General features: G+C 33.5%; 1 protein-coding gene across 1 annotated transcript; it reads right to left on the reverse strand.

Moving 5' to 3' along the window:
* Positions 1-3,615: 3,615 nt before the first annotated feature.
* LOC134857483 (interferon-inducible GTPase 5-like) lies at positions 3,616-4,956 on the reverse strand. The gene has a single exon (XM_063873735.1). It carries the CDS (start codon positions 4,954-4,956, stop codon positions 3,616-3,618), a length of 1,341 nt encoding a protein of 446 aa, XP_063729805.1.
* Between the last annotated feature and the right edge of the window lie 9,206 nt (positions 4,957-14,162).

Below are 14,162 nucleotides of genomic sequence, written 5' to 3' on the forward strand. Positions count from 1 at the left end.
ACTCGGCTGCACTTGTCATTCTGATTTTGATTCTCCTTACGAATCCGAAAACTGGCAAAAATGGTTAAAACGGATTTTTCTTGAGGCAATGTTTCTCGGGCTATACAAGTTAAACTCGATGTTTTTCATTAAAATTTCGCTGAATTTTGCAGAAATTTATATGGAAACAAAGTGAATCTAAAATTTTCTTTAAAAAAAGTTTAAAAATATCAAAATCAGTGGTTATGCAGGGGGTTATGTCCAAAGATATTTCTGATACAATTGGATTTTTGAGAAACAAAGGTTTAAAGTGATTAGCGGACGTTTATCAATTTTATTCAATGGTTGTTCCGAAGCAGTTTTTCCAAAAGTTTTTGAAAAATGCCGAGGTGCTGCCATGTTATACTGATGAAAATAGTCAGTTGCCGGAACGCTACAGACCGACTAAGTTCTAAATGCAAGGTTTTTTGAGAAAATTTTTTAGCAGGCAATATTTTTCGTTCGGAACTATAGGGATTTTAGTATCAAAAAAGTTGCAGCGATGAATCGGTAGACTACGCCAAACTCATTTTCTTAATTGCTGATAACGTCTTTTTGCTGATTTTTAATTTTTTAAGGAAGATAAATAACTCAGTAATGCATGAGTTGCTCATTCTCAAAAAGGAAAAAATGGAAAAAATGTAACATTAAGAAACTTCTAAAAAACTATTTACCAGACCAAAAATAATTTGTTGCTGCTAATAATTAAATATCTTACATGCAACTTTTGACATAAGATGTTACGCAAGGATCAGTACTAGAGCCGCTACTGTTGCTCATCTTCATAAATGATCTTCTTTTAGTTTGTCAAAAAAAACCAGTCATTTACGAGGATGATTCCAAATTCTGTTTTTCAAGTAAGATCAGAAAAACTATATTAAAAAAGAAAACAAAGGGTAGAAAATTAGATTGAGTGCACTGGTTTGACAGTCAACCTGAAAAAAAAAATGTTGAAAAGAGCTGCGGCAGAATTGTGTAAATGATAAATGATTTCAGTTGAACATTTCGTTCGAGCGATCAAGCTTCCATTTAATTCTAAAGATTCGAAATTGACAACAAACTAAGTTTCAAGTTGCATATTGATGAAGTTGTTAAATAATGGTCTTCTATCATTTTCTTCAAATTTCGTGACGTTTTTTCGATATAAAATTTTTTGAGTTTTAAGAAGTCATATGCCCAATCCATAATGCGATGTGGCTTCCTATTTACGGAAATAATTACAATTCTAACCTTCATTCACTAGTAAAACATCAAATGTGTTATACAAGCCAATTTCTTCAAATAAAAATTTGAAACAAAAACTAAAAACAAAACTGACAATGAAACCTATACTGCTTTCAAAATAAATCTGCGCGTTGTTTTCAAAAAAAATATGGAGAGTTTTCGATAATCAAACAAAAAAGATTTTAAATTAGGCGAATCTACAAAAACTTCCACAAACCCTCAGCGAGGCGTAATATTTAGAAACAAATATAGGATATAAATCAAGGGCCGTGAACTTCTCTCTTCAATCTAGGTTAACTTAGCTTACATTTTTGTTGGTTAAATTTGGCGTGCAAAACAACTTACTCCCTCAATTATTTTTATAATTGGCAAAAAAGTAAGCGGACTTTGTTTAAATATATTTTTTGATAATGAGTATTTATTCCAACTGCTCCTTAACTGATGCTCACTCTGCGTCTCAATGAAACTGCTCTTTAAGTTTTCGAGGTGACCCACTCGATGAGATGAAACTTTTTGTGGGTCAAGCTCCAGGCATTGCTAATAGTATTTATTTGCTGTTGTAAGGTAGCTGGCAAAACCAAACTTAAACTTTAACAACTGCATCTTCTTTAGTTTTTGTAAAAATGCTTAAAATTTGTCCAAATTTTCATTGTCAGATTTGAGCTAAAGCGCAGTTTTTCTACTGCTTTCCATTGGTTTGAAAAATTGTAACGGAAGCTTTATATTCTAAGACGCATCGCTATTTCATTGGAGATTCTTGTTAGAAAGAATGTTCTACAATACCAGCAGTGGTACAAGTGTGATAGAGATGTCCCGGTTAGAACCAAGTGTGAAAGAATAATCTTAAATTACTTTAATTTTGTCAAAAATTGCAATTAAGTAACTCAAAATGTGCATGTCGGTCGCTTTAAAACTTTTTCCCAAACGTAATTAATCTGCTTCATTCGAGCAAACTTATTTGATACTTAAATTACATCATAAAAGAACAAAAATGAACCAACTCAAAGAAAATGGAATATTTATTATCGGTGTAATTTTTAGTTCTGTCAAATTTTGCGGATAAAAAAATTGAAATAATAAATTTCAACAAAAATTTGTAATACCCCATTTAAGATATCAACTCTCTGAGTTCAATCCTAAAAGATATTTTACCTCTTTTGTAAAGTTCTGGGGGTTTAAAAATTGCCAAATTGTTCATGTTCTGGACTAAATTATGCGTGCTTTGAAGGGTTTATTCGTAAGGCTGAGAGCCTAACGCAATTTATTTATGCGTGGCAAATTATCCCGCACAACAAAATTTTTACAATTTGAATTGACGCTAGCTAATTGGTCGTAATAATTTCGTACGACTCGTAATTTTACACTTAGATATTGCTCAAATATTATAGGTTTTCAATATTTTTCCCCAAAAACTATTCGATATGAAATAAGGGACAGTCGAACATTTGCCCTGACATACGAGCAGTCTTGTTCTTGCGTTTAAAATGAAATTTTGCACAAATCTTACAAAATGAACGCATCTCTTGAAATAATCTTGCAAAATGAATGCCAAGTCTTGGTTAACTTTTGCGTTTGGAATGCAGATTTTAAAAGAATTTAATGAACAAGTTGTTACTTTATTAGTGAAAAGAGAGAAACATGCCTACGGTTACAAATAATCCCTAATAGATTGAAAACAATGTTAGTTTGGAAGAACTGCTTCTTACGGCTATCAGAAAAAAAGTTCTTTTTCCCCTTCCTCCTTCCACCTGCTATATTGTACTCATTTTCGTTTTTTTTTTCATTCAGAGGATATTGTACTTGTAAATAGTCGATTATTTCAAGAACAGATTAAATGGCGAAAACCGGTTTAAATTGATGTGCCTAGTTGTGTTAGAAACGCCCAATCACCATGACTGCCCCAATGACCTCGCAATGCAAATCTGTCGCCGAAAAACTTCGAAAAATGCTCTTTTATTGAGCATAAAAGAGTTCTTGATGTTATTATTATGTTTTTTTACCATATAAATATTACAAATATTACCATATAAGGTATATTGAGAATTTTTCCATATCAAACTTTACTCAGATGTTTCTACGAAGTAAATTGAAATCAATTGTTTTTTTTTGCTTGTTGAAGACTATAAACGACTTCACGGAATCTGAATTACAAAGTTTTATTGAACAACTCTATTTTAAAGCAAATACGTCAAAAAAGTTATGGTTTTGGAAACGCTTCTTGTGTCACTTCTTGTAGCAGCTTTACAAGAGAACAGTTAATAAATTAAGAATAAACTAGAAAAACTAATATGATACAGCTTTGTTATTTAGCAGTTTATGTAACTATTTCTATAAAATGGACGTTTTTCATGCGTGATTCAAATTCTGAATAGTTTACAGGAAATTGGGGTCCTCGGAGGGGTCTGGGTCTCTATCTAATTCTTTATCTGCGATCCACTTCTGCACTTCCACGGCCACATCCCGCACACTTCTCAAAATGACCTTAAGTTGAACCAGAGTTGTCACAAATGACAAGCCTCCGGCAGCTGCTGGTCCCACAATGGGCACCGCCAAGGCCATGAATCCTTCAATCGATTCAGACACGGCAATTAGACTTAAGCTTTTCAGTAATGTAATCAAAAGGTCATACGACAAGTTCTTTGCGCTGGACCAATGAGAGTCCTCCCGAACCAATGAAATTGCTCTGTTTTTGGTTGAAAGTAGCTCAGTTAGCTTTGTCTCGATGATTTCTGGTTCTTTGTTTGCCTTCAACTCTATTTCAGCTATAGAAGTTTTGGTTAAACCGAACTTTTGTAAATAGAGATTGATTTCATTGTATATTAGCTTCGCATCCAGCAAAGCTCCTGCTATTGGAATAGGCTGGGCTCCACCAGCTGCTGAGGCCGTTGCAACAATTTTTATTCGTTTGCTCAACTCAATATACATTTCTTGTACCATTTGGGGTCCACGGATTTTGATTGAGAAGAGAAACGCAGTAGTTTTTGTTTCAGAAGCAAACCCACGCTTACAAATGGTTTCAACCAATAGAACCATGTCGAAGTGCTGCATCGATTCGAGGGGCTCTTCAACATTCACAAGGAACACTTTGTGGAGTTGTGGGTCAAAACAATTTTTCTGGAGTTGTTTCTCAAGGAGTTTCCGAATTTCAGCAACTGCATCGTCTTCACTGATTTTAGGTTTCTTCTTTTTCACTAACTTTGCTACCGTTTCATCAACATGGGTGCGCACCAGGTAGAACAATTTACCTCTCGCAGCCAATTCTGCGGCGACAAAAAACTCACTGTCTCCGAGCATTTCTTTGGTGACTATGATGTACAAATCGTACTCGTGCTCATCCAGTTCAATGTCTTTGAAGTAAGTCTCCCGTTTGAACTTGTCTCCGTCGATTCCAGGAAGGTCCCAGAAAACAAAATTGGGGAAATCTGGATTTTCAATTTTCTGTACTTTCATCGTGGTTGGTCCCAAAACTCCAACTTCCGCTATTTCTTTTCCAATAAGGGCATTAATAAAGGAAGATTTACCTTGTCGAGATGGTCCGATGATTGCGATGTTGATGGTTTCTTCTTTCCATCTATTCAGGTCTGCCAACTGGGCCTCATTTATCCGAGAAGGTTCACCGTTCTGCGCAACTGTCACGTTATTGTAATGTAAAGTTTCTTGATTCAGCTGTGCAGTATCTATGTTCAGATCATTCGGTAAAGTATCAGAAGCCATTTCTTCTCTTAAAATTAAGAATTGTAGCATCAACTTCTGGCAGCTTCTGATGAAAGAATAAAATGCGTTTGCTCACGTTTCGTATATTTAGTCACAAAACATACCACTATTTTTGGTAATTGAGTAATTATTACGTCAATAAAGCGTTGTGTTTTTGGTGGCCGGCAAAAAATGCGACAGCCGTCAAGGTGAAAACCGTTTTGTGATGGGACTTTCAGACGACAAAGAACCTTTCTGTAAAATTTGCAACGCAAAATGATTGCTTTAACACGCGAAATACATATCTGCATAAGACAAAACGCAAAATCATCGTTTTAAAAGACATTTCTGAGAAAAAAAACGGAAATTTTAACAATTAAACACGCATCAACCCTTGTTTCGGAGTGGAGTTCAATTGAGACATTTCGACTGTTTTTGACGATTATACACTTAATTTTTGATGCTGCCCTAAAGTCCTGTTGCCATATTTGCCTTGCATCTTGTTTTTTATATGAAAACAATCATCACAAACTTCCGTTTTTGTTCGCAATGAAATGAACGAAACAGTGAAAGGTAGTTTTTTTATTCCACAAAATTTGTTTTTGTATGCAGCAAGCACTACTCGCTTACGTAGCAGTATTTAGATAACGGCGTATTCATAATTGTCAGCAAGCAGACAAATACATGTTAACCAGTCAGAAACGAGACAGGAAAGAAACAGATAATTATTAATTTTTTATTCCGTAAGTTTGCTTTGTTATCTCGATTCTGATTGGTTAACATAGTTTTAGTCTGCTTAATGTTAAATAAGAAAACACGGTTACCTAAATACAGACTGCACTACCCGTATCAAACAAAGGCTGCTAAACTGAATAAAAGTTTCATTAACAATTATAAGAAAATATGGGTCCTTTTACTTATGTTAACTAAGTATCTTAAATTTGCGATTTTGTAATACTCAATATACAAATGCTGAGAGCAACATACTGATAGCACTGGTTAACTTAATCACTTTATTGGGAAGACGACTTCTAACAGGGCCGAATTTTGAGCAAGGATGAAGTTGATCATTTTTTTCCCTAGAGCTATTTTCTGTGTTTTTTTTGCTAATCTGGGTAAGGATGAATTCCCATAGGTTCCAATATTCATAGCTCACAAAATAAAAAATCAGTCGCATAAGTTAAAAAATTTATCTTCTTGAATTCTGATTGGTTGAAATTTGACCCAACAAATTTATGGATTGATTGCTTACTGTTCAACCAGCATAAACTCAAGCTGCAGAATAATGACCGCCGCAGCCGCGCCCACGTGTTGCGAGCTTGCCACCAAAGAGGAGGACTCTATACGAAACTTAGAGACTCGGCTAATTTAGTCTGTTGACCAATTGAAATGGTTTGGGACTTATGCGACTTTTGGGACTTTTTATTTTGGAACCTAGGGGACGAATTTTTCATTTCGGAACCTATGAATACGCAGCTGGGTAAGACTCTGTAGCGTATTTGAGATAATTTTGAGTAGTTCACCAAACATTCTTCATTTTGCCAATTCGGTTTATTTAAATTTCGACCTAAATTCTGAAGAAAACATTTTGAGATGGTTCAGAAGTCTGATTGGCTAACTTCAGCCAATCAGATTGAAGCAGAATAGTTTCAGTTCAAAATGTTGAAATTTGATTTTAGGACAGAACTAGTAAAAATACCCCATAAAATTTTGAAATTTTTTTGATAAATTATCTGATTTTGTTTTTAAATTTAAATTTAGTAATAAGTAGTTTAATCATAAACCTTTTTGATTTAAATTTTTTCTAAATTTTTAAAACTACATTCAATTCGTAATGTGTTGTTTAAGCTCTTGTAAAAAAAAACTGTGTATTAAGGTTTGGCGGCTACCGCAATTGTCTGAAAAACAAAAAATACGGGGATCAATTTGTTCAAGACTTCGTTATTGGCTGAAAAAAGGCTAAACACTTAGAAAGATTTCGACCCAAAACGAATTTTTAAGAAAAAACTCAAAGAAAATTTGTTCTTAATAAGTTATCTGATAATAAACCTTCTTACTGTTCTCTATGCAAAAGTCCACGTGGAAGATAATTACATAAGTTACAAAAAATGCAAAAAGTTACGCCACAAACTTTTGGATCAGTCAACCTTGCCTCAAATCAGTTCCAGAGATTTTGAAGCAGAATTTACTCGCGGCGTGCGATATACTCAGAATTGAGAAATGAAAACATAAAAATTTTATGCTCAAATAACAAATTGGCGTAGGTGTTAAAAATTGTGACAAAAATTGTTATTTAGAAAGGCAGAACTTGTTATGAAAAACACTACAATGTAAAAGTTTTTAAAGAGGGCAACAGGAAACAAGTTACGTTTTGTTTTTTTTCTGTCAATATCACACTAATGACAAAATTAGAAAAATAAAAATGAAAAATTTTTTTAATCTGCAAAAATTGAGATTTTGTGACTGTGACAAATATCGACAAGCTTTGTCAACATAGCTATAAAACCGAACCAATCATTTTATTGATCAGAAAATGTTAATGAAACTTAAATGTATCAGAATGTAGCTTGTTAACTTTACTCACTATTTGAACACACAGATAGATTTTGTAGACCTGGATCATGCCAATTTTCATAACACTAACTTAAAAAATGCTCAGAACTGGATTCGTGTCGGATAAACGAAGTTCAAGTAGCAAAACTGAAGAAGTGGACAGGGAAAATTGTTAACGCTATTGTTAAGTAGAAAGTTGGAGAGAAGAAAACCGAGTTTTACAAACTTTGAAGCAATTATGAGCTTGAGGCTTTAATCCGATGCACTCATAAGGTAATTTTTACTGAGAGTAGAATTCATGCTGCAGTTTTGTTCCAGGAGCAAAACAACGCTTGCAAATTTATTCCACAAAAAAGTCAGCTCGACATTTTTGCAATGACTTGAAGCAACCTTTGAATTAGTTATGAAGTATACGTGCCTAATCCGGTAATCTCTAACAGCTGCTGGTTAGGTTTTATATAACACTCTGATTCATTTGATTCATTTGATGCTAACCTTAAATAGTGTGCGAAACGCGGCCGGCCTTTGAAGTCCAGGAATATACTGCCGCTAAAAAGTCCAGACAGGGACACAAAACTATCCCAGGATTCGGATTTCTTGCTAAGTTGCTGCTAGGCTAACTTTATGTGAACTTTTTCTCACTCATAGTCGCCATTGCCAAAGAATTGCAAACAACCAATAGAATGTTTCGTAACTTTTCTTTTAAAAATTTCCGAAAAAAAAAGATTTTTTTCAAGATGAGATGATAAATACGACAATGAAAAAACGCTTTTTTTTGTGCCAACAAAAATATTGTTTTGTGAATACAGTAAAAACAAAAAAAATCTTCAATCAGAAAACGAAGAGCGAACATTTAGTTTCGTCCATTCTTGGGAAAACAATATGAGGTTACGAGGCCAAACTGTGCATTTTGTGAACTGTAAGCGGGTTCCGCAACAGGCTAAAACCAGAATAGCGGCAAAACCTGCAACATTGCTGCTTTTCGTTGATCTTCTTTGCTGTTTTGGATTCCACATACAAATAGCTTAGAAACTGTATTGCTCAAAGTCGCTCCAAAAACAAGCAAATTTGCGGAATCCGTAACAAAGTTGTGGAATCCGCAACAAAAATTGCGGAATCCTAAACAGTTTGTGGATGCCATTAACAAATAAAAGTATTCGTATTTAATAAACTTAAGTGGTCGTGGGATCGGCAACTGTAAATGAAATCCACAAACTGTAAGCGGAATCTTCAAATTCTAAGAGGGATCCGCAAATTATAACCGAAATCCGCATAAATTTGCGGAATCCACTTACAATTGCAGAATCCGCTCACATTTTCGGAATCCGGAATAATTACCATAATTGCTCGTTGCGGAATCCGCAAAAAAAGTAATGTGCTGACAAAATTTACGTTACAGGTACTTGTAGGTGGAATCATCCACGGAAATTGTGTAAGTAGAACCCACTTGTATTTTGGAAAAAGTTTAAAGACAATTGTGCGCCTATCCAGTGAACAGTTGGGCCTCCTAATGAAGGTTGGGTCTGAAAAACAAATGTTAGGATTTTTTAAGAACAATCAGAGATGTCTTTTAGAAACAGACGTTTTTTAGAAATTCAAGTTACGGTAGAAACAGCTTTCCCGAGCTTGCTGTGAGGTTGATGATGTAGCTCTGGAAACCAAACACTCAGCGCCATTGTTATTTGTCACACTTCGACAACGGCTGTAACAAAAAACTCATTTCATTTGTAATCATATTTTATTTCGAACTAATTTGACTGCAATTTGAGCTTACTTATCCGGTTGTTTGTTTTTTCGAACATTGATTTTTTTCTGAGAGCACTGCTTTTGTTTTTGTTTTTATCAACACGCCTTAATGTAAAGCGCATTGATATTGTTCTGATTGCTTTTCCTACAACTTGATCCTATGATTGTCTGGAAAACTTGTTATCATACAACTTTCAAAAATATATAAGAAACTGCGTCAAAGACGTTCAAAGCAATTTTGCTGTCATTTTCAAGATTTGATTTTTTTTCAGATCGTCAAAGAAACTTCATTTTGGATGATAAAGTACTTACAGCTTTACTAGCTTGCAGATTTTGCGTTACTACCTTGCAGAATTTACTAGCTTGCAGTTTTACTAGCTAAATGGGTTGACCTCCTACCAAAAGAAACTGCCTATCGTACAATTTTTTGTTTTTCATACAATTTTCAAACAAATTTTAATAACTGTTTTGAGAGTTTTAAATGAACATCTTATCTTTTGGACTGCTTTGAAGATTTTTGACTGTTAAAGAAAACGGTTTCACCATTTTATTGATAAAATGCTTATTATACTGTTTTTCGATCGCAAACTCACTTTTGTGCTCAAACAAAAATACTTCCAAGCTAAATTTTTTATAGGGCCGTCGAAGCTAAATTTTCATAGATATTAAGAAAAATTATATTGAAGTGTTTTCTGTAGCCTTAATTGGTGCTTTTTGATTTTATGCTGTGATGAATCAAAAAGGTGTGAAAGTGCCAACATTTAATTACTTAGCAAATCACCAAATTTAATAGTGAAACCAGTTTGAAACTAGTGTTTAAAACCAATTATTTTCTTTCAGAAACTGTTTCTATAAAATATTTTTTCTAACCAATCATGATACATAACTAATACGAACGATTAATTGTAATGCTGAATTTACTTGTAGTTTCAGCACCAGGACAATTTAACTGTAACTTAGAAGACAGTTGTTCTCCTTTGGACTAAGTTCCAGATATCTAACCTGCAAATACCAGTATACACTAGATATTTTGAAGATATACACTAGGAGATATCAGAGTAAGATTAAGATCACTATTAGATTAAGAAGTTGCACGAATCAATCCGGCCGAAAAAAGATAGCGTGACGAACAGACGGTGCACCTTATCTGAAATTACTCTATGAGTAAGCTACTCCAGGCATAAACTCATCTGGTACAACCAAAAGTCTCGAACAAAAACTACTAACAAATTAGGTTTAGCAAAAACGAATTAGAAACAAGATCAAAATGTGATTTGCATCAAAATGTGATTTGCAAAATTGGAAAATATTAGATAGCTCAGACAACCTAATAGATATGTCTCTACGTCTGAATAGGTCTACACCATTATTTCAAACGATACGTCAAACACCAGGTCAAAAACTGAACAACAAACCGAGCTTCTAAATTCTGACACGACGCAAGCTGCAACGAGTTTTTTTTCTACAGAATTCTTCATGCAGTGAGTTTTCATTCTCTTACATGAAAATAACATACTTGGGGTAATAAGATTCATTTCCAAGCAATATATTTCTGTTAGATTACCATAATATATAACCATAATGAAGACTGATAAAAAAATACACAAGTCGTTCACTTCGTCAAGATCTGCAGTATAATTGAAAACTTTTGTAAAATCAAAACTTTTTGATATAAAATACAAAAATTAGTTAGTAATAAAATTTAGTTAGTTTCATCAAATTTATTGAAGTTTATGATTCTCAAGAGACCTAATCGTTTCACCCTTTCCTTTTTTTCCATCCTCCTCATCCTTGTTTCCTAATCTAAAACATAACCATAAATATATCATTTCTAATATCATTTAAACTTTTAATCTTTAAATCATTTCTTTTGAATTCTAAACATTTTAATTATCTTAAAATTAAAAGATGAAAATTATCAAGGCCTATTCTTGCTTTGTTTTCAATTAAATTATCTTAAACCAGTTCTTCAAGGCTATCCTTGGCTCTTTAATTGTTAATTTAATATTTAGTTTCAATTCATTTAATTTAAAACTGTTTGATCATCAAAGCTTCCCTTGGATCAATCAGAATGTTTTTGTTCCCTCAACCTCCCAGATAACATGTCTAACGACCTCAACCATCAATTCATTTTGCAACCCCTATCACCGACACAGGATTACTAGAAACTTTTAAAAAACTAACCAATTTAATTGAGATAAACAGTGAAGATTTTCGGTTACTCCTTCTTCACTTGAGACCCACCTCTTAGATGACACAAGCTTAAGCTCATCATGAACTTAGTAAGATCTATAAGAGTATCTAAAGATCTACTTGTGTACTAATCACACCTGAAACTTGTGGATTGATTTACTGTTCTCCAACTCTCGATCACAAAATCACAGCCCTAAGTAAGGTTAAGATTTTTTTCTTAAAACAAATTTTAGCCACCGAGAAATGATATACCTTCTATCCAAACCGTCAACTTGAACAATCTAGGCTGAGCTCTTAACAAGCATAAGAATTAACAGTTCAGGAAAAAATTCTAACCTTTGGATTTTGCAACTACAATCCTAAACCTTCTTTCAAGAGATAAGTTAGGCAATAAACGAACAAAAAGACTCCAAAGTTGCCCTGCTGAAAACGAAAGATACGGCCTTGTAGATTCACCACATAAACTAAAAATAGAATATCTTAGATCGAAAAAGCAAACAAGAAAATAGGCAATTACAACAAAGCAAAAACAAATTATTAAACGAAGATTTTCCCAAAACCAAACGCAGCTTCGGAATCCGGCACCACTTCAAAACAAGATATTTAAGACCATCATTAATAAAAAGTAAACGCTGAACAAAAAATTTTTACTTTTGTAAGCCGGTACGACGATACAATTGGAATCAACCAATAACCCACATTGAAAGTTACTTATTAACCGTGACACAACATAGAAAATGACTCAAAACGACAAATATTTTGATAACGATTCTATTCTTCCTTTTATCATTCACACACAGAGCAATCCCGCTAGAGGACAAGGACAATTTTGCCATAATCTAATAGCAAATTTGTTCAAAAAAAATAGCCAATGTAAACGATAACTTCCCGAAGTAAAAATCAGAAGACAATAATTGATCACTATTTATCAGGTATAAGTAAAATCACCTCAGATTACGGATTATTTTTTATTGAAATCTTGGAACCACAAGATATCAAAAATCACACCGAATACAAAAGGTGACATAGACCTAGAGTTCTCAAAATTTTCACATAATATATTAAAAATAATCAACACCAAAATTAACAAACAGCAAAATCATTTTTCACAAATAATGTTTTCTCCATCATTTATAGTTACATTTTTGTTCTAGAATCAAACGAAGAATTTAAAATCATATCAACAACTCAAACATCTGGATATGCAATAATAAAACATGATATCAACCTTTTCTCGCTTTTTTAGACTCAATTCGTGAAACACACACCAATATTGAAATCTCACAAGTCGTTAAAGTTGATCAGCAAACAGTTCTAGCATGGTTCATGATAGACTATTTTGTATGCAATTTAGATTTAACCTTTAAAGGAAGAAAAAAATTTAGATCACAAACTTCAAACGATGAAACAATTTAGCAGACCGAACAGATTATATATGGGACCCGGAATGGTCTCATTTATTATTTTTTAATATCCCTAACGCTATTCAGTTGCGGCAATTGCTACTGTATCTTTGCTTAAATTATAACAGAATATTTAACGATAGAACAAGTAATAATTGTTTAAATTCAACAATTATATATTACACAGGAAGCGCTGAATGGTACTAGAAATCTGACAAAACAAGATATTGAAACGCAATCGCACTTTATAAACGAAGAAGTAGTTGAAACAATACCTACAACAACACAACAAGTATCTCTCTTATTCAACCACCAATCACAACAACACATAATAAAAATACTCCTATCCCACAAACACCACAAACAATGCCATTTAATAAAAACACTCCATTTCCACAAACAACCATTCAATCGACAGTCAAACCATCCATTGTTCCATGGATTATCCATGAATTATCAAACATATAGACCAATAACTAAAACGCGACAATCAAACAAATAAAAACAGGTAAATAGAAATAACTTCGCAATTCTCAATTATGAATTTCCACAAACAAACAACAGTAGTAACTCAATTGCAAAACCCTCTTGCACAAGGCAACAATAATCACAAGAGCATAACTACTTTCAAAAGATACCACAACCAGTTTTCCAGTCAGTATTCTATAATGAAAAACAAAAAACTCTAACAGACCGCACTGAAAATTATCCTTTTTTCACCAAAACAAAAATCCAACAAACAAAAAATGCACAAGAAAACAACCACACTATTCTGATGGTGAAGATTATTTCAAGCAAAATCAACAACAATACTATAATATCCCACAAACAAAATGGAATAAAATTGATCAACCACATAATATTTATCAACCAGATATTTTTGAACCCTACACGAACTCGGAACAAACACGACAAAGAGAACAACCCCTTCCTCAAAGACAAAATTCCGCACAATCAAATAATAAAATGCAACCAAAAAAAATACTCAAAATTACCGAACCAATCCAAGGCAATTTAAAATCCCATTACCATTTTCATTAAAACAACACGAAATTACAAAAACCCTACGCATAAATTTTACACAAATACCAAACACAGCAGAATCACTTCAATTGACAATGAATCCATACCTTATGGTTGGATCATCTATTAAGTCTGATGAACCAATCATGGAGTTCAAAGAAAAAGACCCTGATTGTTCGGTAGAAGACTATCAAAATGCAGTTACAGCAAATTTAATTTTAAATAGATGTCCAGAACAGTAAATACACCAGTTCAATAGAATTGGATACATAGGCGCAAAGCACTAAATCAAACCACTCTTGATGGCGC

The sequence above is a fragment of the Symsagittifera roscoffensis genome, chromosome 1, assembly GCF_963678635.1.
Source record: "Symsagittifera roscoffensis chromosome 1, txSymRosc1.1, whole genome shotgun sequence".
Lineage (NCBI taxonomy): Eukaryota > Metazoa > Xenacoelomorpha > Acoela > Convolutidae > Symsagittifera > Symsagittifera roscoffensis.